Source organism: Dendropsophus ebraccatus, chromosome 4 (assembly GCF_027789765.1).
Source record: "Dendropsophus ebraccatus isolate aDenEbr1 chromosome 4, aDenEbr1.pat, whole genome shotgun sequence".
Lineage (NCBI taxonomy): Eukaryota > Metazoa > Chordata > Amphibia > Anura > Hylidae > Dendropsophus > Dendropsophus ebraccatus.
In genome coordinates, this window is record NC_091457.1 from 37055395 (window position 1) to 37064413 (window position 9019).

A 9019-nucleotide genomic window follows, 5' to 3' on the forward strand; every position below is an offset into this window, starting at 1 on the left:
GTTTCTGAGCAGAGAAGACACAAGACAAGTTGGTCCCTGCTGTAGTCCAGTAGGGCCCTGGCGTTGCCATGTCTCCACTCCAGAACTAGTCGGCTTAGTCAGGTTCCTGTGCAGAACAGAGACACATGGGAGACGCAGACACCAGTTTCTTGAAAGCAGCACTTCTACACACTATGCAGTGTTAAGCTACTCAAGGGAGAGGACAAGTCAGAGAAACCCCAACCCACACTGAGAACAAGTCTAAAAGTGCAGGACAGTATCCTGATAACAAGAGGAACTGATCCGGATAGAGCAAAGTTGCTAGAAGCCTACATACCCTATCTCGCAGCGTGGGTGTAACCAGGAAATCTTGGCCACTCTGCTCAACTCAGGCAACAAGGTCTGGGGCTTGTGTCACCCTCATAGGACGGATCACCCGACACTGGTGGGCAAAAGGTGGTATAGCGACAAAGGTCAAAACACAGGCACAAGTAAACGTCTACTTTCAAGTCTTCAGTATTCTTCTACTACTACTTCTAAAGTTCCGGCAGAGCACACTTCTACCCTGGGTTGGGACTCTCAGCACACACTTCTCTCCTCTACTCTGAACTTGAAGCACAAACTCCTCTACACTGTTCTGGACTCTCAGTACAAGCTCTCTGCTGCTCACATCCCGTCTACTCTAAAGGTCCTCAGTAAAGCTCCTGTCTTGTCAAGTCTACAGTTTGCTATTAGCTATTGTATAAAGTATTCTCTCAGTAAAGAAGATTTATTTATGCTAACGGCACTCTTTGATTATTGTTCAAGCACCTACAGAGCAAATACCACATCCTTGGTCCTTGGAAAACGTTTTAGTTCGCCAGGATAGTTCTACGTCTTTCTGCAGGGTACAGGGGAATACTGTTTTCCAGGTGTTATATGCCTTTGGCAAGACTGAAAAAAATGTATCCTGAGTGCTCTGGGGCCCACTGGAAATGTAGGGAGCTGCGGGCATACATCATACACAAAACAAATTGGACAAACTTTTCATTGCTATACTTTATTGATAGATTGAATACATCCCATAAACAAAAAGCTTATACTTTACTATGAGGTATAAATCAAAGATTAATAACATGTTCAGCCTACAGCAGGATTTTTTTGGTGCAGTTTTTTGCACAACTTTTTTCATTACAGAGTACATTGATAATCTTAAGAGATAAGGTCAAGTATCTTTCAGTACAGGTTGAGGGAGTATGGGCCACATGGAATTTTTATTACCTGTTGTTTCCCCATAAAATGCAGTGAATTCTGATAAGAGGCGCTATCTATATAAGATTAAATGTAACTTCTGACATGTCATCACACAGGTCAAAAGATATTGATCACAGGGGGGCTCATTGCTGAGACCCAATCTGATAGTAGCAGTAATCCACTCCCCCAGAGATAGTAGCATTGTAATCCACTCCCCCAGAGATAGTAGCATTGTAATCCACTCCCCGCTGGCCGCTCATAGAATTTTATGAAAAAAATTATTGACGGAGTGAGTGTCCCTCCAGGGAGTGAATTGTGCTGTTACAATTTCCCCATGGCTATATCTTCAGATCAGAGTGGGTCTCAGCAGTAAGACCCACTGCAATCAATAAGTTTTGATATGCCTGATGACATGTCAAAAGTAATTTGTAGTGATAGGTACGCTTTAATGTAATGTTTTATTCTCTGTTAGTACAAGTCCACCTCTGGTGACCCATCGCATTATTTCTGTTCATTACATTTATCTTTTTCACTAACTTCAACTACATTTATTTTCCCATCAGTTTCATTTGTGGAATCAGCACCTGACCGGAAATATCCCATAAGACTGGAAGCTCCTGCAACTGATGCCGACCCTAGCCATGACAATCCAGTGGCCACTGCTGACCCTACAGCTGTTGAACTGGATGACACAGAAGATCCCAGCTGCATTACACTCCGGGCCGTGGCTTCTTCTGCTTCTCCAGATTGAGCAGTTAAAGTCTCTGCTAATGGCGCTATACAATCAGCTGCAGTCAACACCATAGCGCCCGACCCAGCAGATAATGCATCTGCTCTCGCCGCAATTGCTGGAGCCAGTGTTTGTGCACCAACTGAGAGCATGTTCCCAAAAGCTGCTACACCCTTTCCAGCAAATGTGCCTACTGTCTCTGACATTGCCGTCAGCCCCTGTCCGGCAAGATCAACTCCTTTGGCAGCTATTGACCCCACAATTTCCGAACTTGAGCTTACAGCGGAACCCATCGCTTTGACTCCTTTAGCTGCAACAACTGTGATTTCTCCTGGAATTGGCATCAAGTTCCTAATTATCTGTAAATGAGATTATAATGGTTTAGTAAAATATCAAGTAAGGTGAAAATTAGCCAACACTTAAAGGGGTAGTGCGGCGCTAAGAAATTATTCACAGAATAACACACGTTACAAAGTTATACAATTTTGTAATGTATGTTATGTTATGTCTGTGAATTTCCCCCTTCCCGTGTCCCACCACCCCCGCACGTGTACCCGGAAGTCTTCTGACGGACGGCCGAATCGCTGCCGCCGTCCCTGATGCTGCAGAAGGCGGCCGGCACTAGGGACGGTCGGAGCGCTTCGGCTGTCCGTCCGAAGATGACGTTTGGCACAAGATGGCGGACATGCGCGACACGGATCAGGTAATGTATAATGCACCAACACTTCCGGGTACACGTGCGGGGGTGGTGGGACACGGGAAGGGGGTGATTCACAGACATAACATACATTACAAAGGAAAATAGACTATGTCATAAAATACTGATCATGTTGGTTTAGTCAACCATGCATTAGAGAACATGTTTGTACACACTGCTGTTAGGCATAAAACAGCGTGTTCTTGCAGTGAGGTTATGACTAGGTTATGACATCTTTCCAGTGGCAGTAGAAAGATGTCAGGCATGCTCTGCTCCCCGCAATGCAAGAGCACGTGGCTGGCCTCCAGCATGCGCCGACAACGCCCCTGGCTACCGGCCCGGCTGATTGTTAGGGGAGCGCCAGTGACATCCATAGCTTTCTCTTGTCACGGCCGGGGCCTCACCGTCCCCTGGCCGGATGGTACAGTTGGATGATATTAGTAGCACATTAGTAGAACATTAATATATTCCACTCCCAAATCCACAGCTTCCACAACAAATCTGCACCAAAATACTCATGATTTAGTGTGGATTCACTTGTGGAAATGCTGCAGACTTTCTCCTATTTCTAGTGCGTGTGAAAATACCCTTAGGGTATAAACCCACACACACCGTATATGCAGCGTATTTACTGCTGCGATACGCAGCAAACTCGCAGCAGATTAGATCTAAATAACTGAACACAGCATCAAATCTGTACCAACAAATCTGCTGCGTATTTGTTGCATATCTGCTGCGTATACGGTGTGTGGGTTTATACCCTTAAAAAACATTTACTGGATATGCCATAGGTGTCCCCAAAATGTAGGTCCCACCTCTGAGACCCCACTTATCTTCAGATTGAAGGCTTGCTAGCCCCCTCCAGCCTGTTCACAGCCAAAGGAGGTGGTCAGGAAGCCAACAACAGCTAAATCCAGCTAGTTATACAATTTGAAAAATTCCCATGGATTTTAATGGGAGTTGTGCAAACATCATGGGATCCACTGGGATATGCTATTTGTGCAACTTCCATTAAAGTCATTAGGAATTTTTAAACAATTTGCATAACTTTTCAGATTCAGCTGTTTTCAGCTTCTTGACCACCTCAGACGGCTGTAAACAGGCCAGAGAGGGTAGGAGGGCTCTCTAAACATAAGTGAGGGTCCTAGAGGTGGGGCCCACATTCAGGGTACATTTATGGCATATCCAGATGGGAATACCATTTTAAGCTAATTCTGGCTATTTCCAGGATTTTTATCTCTATTTGTCTCAGGGAACATTAATTTTTGAGCATTGTACTTTACACCGTTTGATAAATCTCCCCCTTTAGGTTTACTTTAAAAGTAATTTTTTCTTGTCTGATATGTTTATTCTAGTGTCTTTTTGCATTCAAATAGAATGGTTATTATTATATTCAACATTTTAAACTCGTGTCTATTTTCTTTGTGGACTCATTATTTTTGGGATGGTTGTTTAAAGGGGTTACCCAGCAAAAAAAAAAAAAACATTTTCTTTTAAAAAAAATTGGTTTCAGAAAGTTATACGGATTTGTAATTTACTTCTATTCAAAAATCTCGAGTCTTTCCATATTCATCAGCTGCTGTATGTCCTACAGGATATGTTGTTTTCTTTCCAGCCAGACACAGTGGTCTCTGCTCAAATCTTTGGCTAAGACAGGAACTGTCCAGAGCAGGAGAGGTTTTCTATGGGGATTTGCTACTGATCGGGACAGTTCCTGGCTGGGACTGAGATGTCAGCAGAAAGCACTATGTCAGACTGAAAAGAAAACACGAAGAAACAGAAAAGGTGGTCGTCACTTAACAGGGATCCCTAAGAATAGGATACGGTGTCCTCGTTTGGCTGTATGCCACTCTAGGAGCACGTGAGAATGGTCCCTGGACCCAAGGGCATCCAAATAAGGGGTAAGCACAAAAAGATTCTCTCCAGCTCACTTAAAATTCAATCCTTTATTTCATGACATTAAAAGGCCGACCGTTTCGGCTTGCTTGCCCTTAATCATTTCATAAGGTTGCGGACAACTCTGGAACATAGAGGCCGTCACCTGGAAAGAAGTAGGGAACTATCTCAAACACCATTTCCTGCATGACATACAGCAGCTAATAAGTATGGGAAGACTTAAAGTGACTCTGTACCCACAATCTGCCCCATCTAAACCATTTGTACCTTCGGATAGCTGCTTTTAATCCAAGATCTGTCCTGGGGTCCGTTCGGCAGGTGATGCAGTTATTGTCCTAAAAAACTACTTTTAAACTTGCAGCCCTGTGCCCAACAGCCGGGCCTAGAGTGTGTGTGCATTAGGCTGGCACAACCTCTTTATCCCTCCTCCCCACCCTCTTCATTATTAGGAATGCTCCAGGCAGATTGTGTCCTATTCCTCAATTGTCTGAACACTGCACAGGTGCCTTAACGATCCAGTCCATGTGCCGTGTTCACACAGGTGAGGAATAGGAGAATACCTGCCTGGGGCATTCCTAATGATTAAGAGGATGGGGAGGAGGGACGGAGAGGCGATGCCAGCCTAATGCATACACAATCTAGGCCACGCCAGTTTGACACAGGGCTGCAAGTTTAAAAGTTGTTTTTTTTTAAGACAATAACTGCCGAACGGACCCCAGGACAAATCTTGGACTAAAAGCAGCTATCCGAAGGTACAAGCGGTTTGGGAGGGTCAGATTGTGGGTACAGAGTCGCTTTAAGATTTTTAAATTGAAGTAAATTACAAATCTATATAATTTTCTGAAACCAGTTGACTTTAAAGAATTTGTTTTTTTGCTGGATAACCCCTTTTAAGCAATTTACAGCAATAAATTGGCTCATATTCTTCATATACTTACAATATCTAGGTTTGCACGTCCATATTTCAGTTCTAAGACAAAGTTTTTGCAGCAGGAGCCATATGGTTTACTTTCCCCAACAATTTGCAGCGCTGAACTGACCACTTCTTCGCTAGGGATGGGGATCAGATCTCCATGATATATATTGTTCACTTTAAATCCACCACCTTTTGCTGCAGCTTCCAGTGTACTTTTCTCAACCATAACAGAGTTACCATGGACAGAGTCATCACCACTTCCCACAATCCCACCTGAGGGTTGAGTGCATGTTTTGTTAATAAGCATCATTATCATTTATTGATATAGCAGAATATTCAGCAGAAATAATCCATAGCAACCGAAAAGTCAGAGATAACCCATACCAGATATGATATCAACTACAGCAATGTCACAGCCCCATTAAAGGGGTATTTCCCAGCATAGGTATTAAGTGTATATTGCAGGGGGTTCCAGTGTGTGAACACAGCCTTATACTTGACACAGTCCACAATAACTGTTCAGATGATGCAGATTATACCTGTTATATGCACAACATTTCCATTTCCTACATATATTGCAAAATGTCGATGACCAGGTTGTAGAATCTCAATAATGTCTCCGTCATTAAGAGAAAAGTCCTGCTAGAAGGAAAGAATAATATTGAGTCTATATTTTGTCTCTCTCATGTTAAAAATTACAATATAACATGTATACAATATACAATATAATAGACTTAGAAAGTCATTATTTGTAACTATTTTGAAAAATCTCTGAGTACTGTAGTCTACCCATTCCTATTATAACTTTGGTTGCCCACCTTTAATCTAAATCAGCAAAGAACTGAACGAAAAAAGCATGCATTTTTAGGGTGACATGTCACTTTTTTCAGCGGAATGCGGAATCAGAATGGTGTCTACAGAGCCATCGGAAAGGCGTGCGTTCGTGAGCGTGTACAGCCGGCGGAATTCCGCTGAATTTATCCGCGAGAATTCTGTAGTGTGAACCCACCCTTATATTGATCTTGATAAACAGCAGCTGCAAAACATGATTTAGTAACAATCTGATGCGCCTAATAATACACATCACACTGCAAAGCCAAGACAAGACAGTTTAGCAACATTGCCTTAGACTATGTTCTCACAACGTATTTTGAGGTAAAATAACCGCCATTGGTTTGAAATGAATAATGATCAATAATGATCACGATAATAAATAACGGTTGTCATTATCAAACGGTTGTTTTTTTGCCTAAAAAAAGACTCTGTGGGAGCATATCGCTAATGAGTGGTCGAATAATGCTACATTTACAATAGTAAATCTGGTCCAGATTTGTACAGAGGTAGAACCATTTTTTGTGTCATGTCCCCATTTGCCCCATTTGATGGGTTTGCCTTGGCAGCAGCTCTCTGGCACTGGTTGACATTGTTAAATCTGAGGTAAACTAAAAGTCCTAAGTCTTTTTCCTTGATTCCATTATACAGCCTGATTCAGGGCTGCCCACCTACCATGGACCATTCAATATATTGGAGTCTTCTCTTCAGACTTGGTTGTAGCTGCTTCCCCCAGAGGTGTAGATAGGTTTTCCTTCATCCAGAAGTTTAGATTCAGTTTCGCTATTCAGACTCACTTTGAAGTCTGAAATTTAAAGGGGTACTCCAGCAGAAAGAAAATCTCAAACCAACTGGCATCAGAAAGTACCCAAGATTTGTAATTTACTTCTATAAAAAAAAAAATACCAGTCTTCCAGTGCTTATTAGTTGCTGTCTGTCCTGCAGGAAGTGGTGTATTTTTTCCAGTCTGACACATTCCTCTCTGCTGCCACCTCTGTCCGTGACAGGAACTGTCCAGAGCAGTAGCAAATCCCCATATATAACAACTTCTGCTCCAGACTGGAAAAAATACACCTGTTTCTGCAGGACATACAGCAGCTGATAAGTATTGTAAGACTTGGGATTTTTTTAAATAGAAGTAAATGACAAATCTCTAGAACTTTCCTGCACCAGTTTATTTTAAAGATAGTTTTTTTCTGAAGAATCCCTTTAACCTTGTTTGCTTCCTCTTCAGATTACCTACACCGCTACTGTCCTGTATTCCCACTAATTAACATAGTTAGTTTTTTTTTCCCATTATTTAACTCATACAACAATGCAAAATATAGTGTACACTTTCTTATAAGTGCTCGAGCCTTCAGATCCCAGCTTAAAGGGGTTATCCAGCGCTACAAAAACATGGCCACTTTCCCCCTACTGTTGTCTCCAGTTTGGGTGGGCTTTTAAAACTCAGTTCCATTGAAGTAAATGGAGCTTAATTGCCAACCACACCTGAACTGGAGACAACAGTAGGGGAAAAGTGTCCATGTTTTTGTAGTGCTGGATAACCCCTTTAAGCAGCAGCTGCTGAGGACCCAGCACCAACCCGCTGACTTATATATGTGTAGACTGGGCTAATGTACAGTTCTGGCTTCACCTTACTGTGGTGCTGTGCTATGTGTGCTGCTGTAGCCTTCACCTGTATCTGTCAACCAGAGCACCACCAAACAGATGACACTCATGCAGATCGATAATTCGTAGGTGTGCTACCTGCCTGACGGACATGCAGATCAGCAGTTTTGTAAGAGTACCAGCACATGGCTATAAGTCAGCTGTTTTCTATAACCCACTGTATACAGGCCCCTGTATTCTCTATAGCTACATCTCTACAGGTGGGATTGAAAGCATCACACTGCTGTAAAATAAAGACATACACACTATAACAGTTCTATGACAATGTTTTCAAACATTAAAATACATGTTAGTACTGCGGGTTAAAAACACATGAGCAATTATATTTTAGATCCAAAAAAGTTAATTGAGGGAAACAATGCTAACTCACCATTTCCTGGGACATCTTGTCAACTTTTTGTAGACAACCAGGTTTGGGGTTCGAGAACTATGAAATTCCTATGAAAATATTGCTCCTATTTGTCACTTTATCAATGGTCAAATTCCATGCATGATTACATCATAAACATATCAATGTGTAACCTGGAGTATTTCATAGTGTTAGGTAATGGGGCAAAAACCAATGTAGATAACAGGTGGGTAGAGTCACGTCTACTTTACTAGGAAAGAAATAGCATCCATTGTATACAGGGCTCTGAATGTACAGTTGAGTATAGTGTAGACCCTAATGAGATACCATGTTTGCCAACACAATGAATGCTTACTAGAGATGAGCGAACCTCAAGTACTCTTGGGTTTGGCCATTGGCTCTATCCAGGCTTTCTTGGACTGCCTAGGGCTGCATCCAACTTCTTCCGCCACCAGTAATCAAATACCGGTTCAGTTCAGCTGTGGTTTGCAATTAAGCGCCATTCACTTCAATGGAACTGAGTTACAAAACTCTACCCAAACTGGAGACAAGAAAGGTGCTGTCTCTGGAAGAAAGGGGCCATTTTTTTATTGCTGGATAACCCCTTTAATACAATTTTATGGTACATACAAAGGCACTGTGCCAGGAATAAATTTCAAATAAAAAGGAATAATGTGCTATGGAACGGACTTCGGAGTTTACAGCATCATTATTTAT

The 9019-nt window shown here is 42.3% G+C and overlaps 1 protein-coding gene across 4 annotated transcripts; it reads right to left on the reverse strand.

Moving 5' to 3' along the window:
• Positions 1–999: 999 nt before the first annotated feature.
• Positions 1000–8391, reverse strand: LOC138789594 (uncharacterized PE-PGRS family protein PE_PGRS10-like). Of its 4 annotated transcripts, none has more exons than XM_069968319.1 (5): positions 8324–8391; positions 6958–7087; positions 5991–6090; positions 5474–5724; positions 1000–2301 (listed from the first exon to the last, which is right to left on the reverse strand). In XM_069968319.1, the coding sequence occupies exons 2-5, from the start codon at positions 6958–6960 to the stop codon at positions 1714–1716; spliced, it is 942 nt and encodes a 313-aa protein (XP_069824420.1). In that variant the 5' UTR covers positions 6961–7087; positions 8324–8391; the 3' UTR covers positions 1000–1713. The 4 variants fall into 4 exon arrangements, with proteins under 4 accessions (XP_069824420.1, XP_069824418.1, XP_069824417.1 ...); XM_069968317.1 differs by having other exon boundaries at positions 5991–6093; XM_069968316.1 differs by lacking the exon at positions 6958–7087.
• Between the last annotated feature and the right edge of the window lie 628 nt (positions 8392–9019).

Coding starts and splice junctions, on each gene's coding strand:
- LOC138789594 (XM_069968315.1), bottom strand. Junction 5,725..5,990: donor AAATGTTGTGCATATAACAG/GTATAATCTGCA, acceptor CTCAACCCTCAG/GTGGGATTGTGGGAAGTGGT. Junction 2,302..5,473: donor GACGTGCAAACCTAGATATT/GTAAGTATATGA, acceptor TCTCATTTACAG/ATAATTAGGAACTTGATGCC.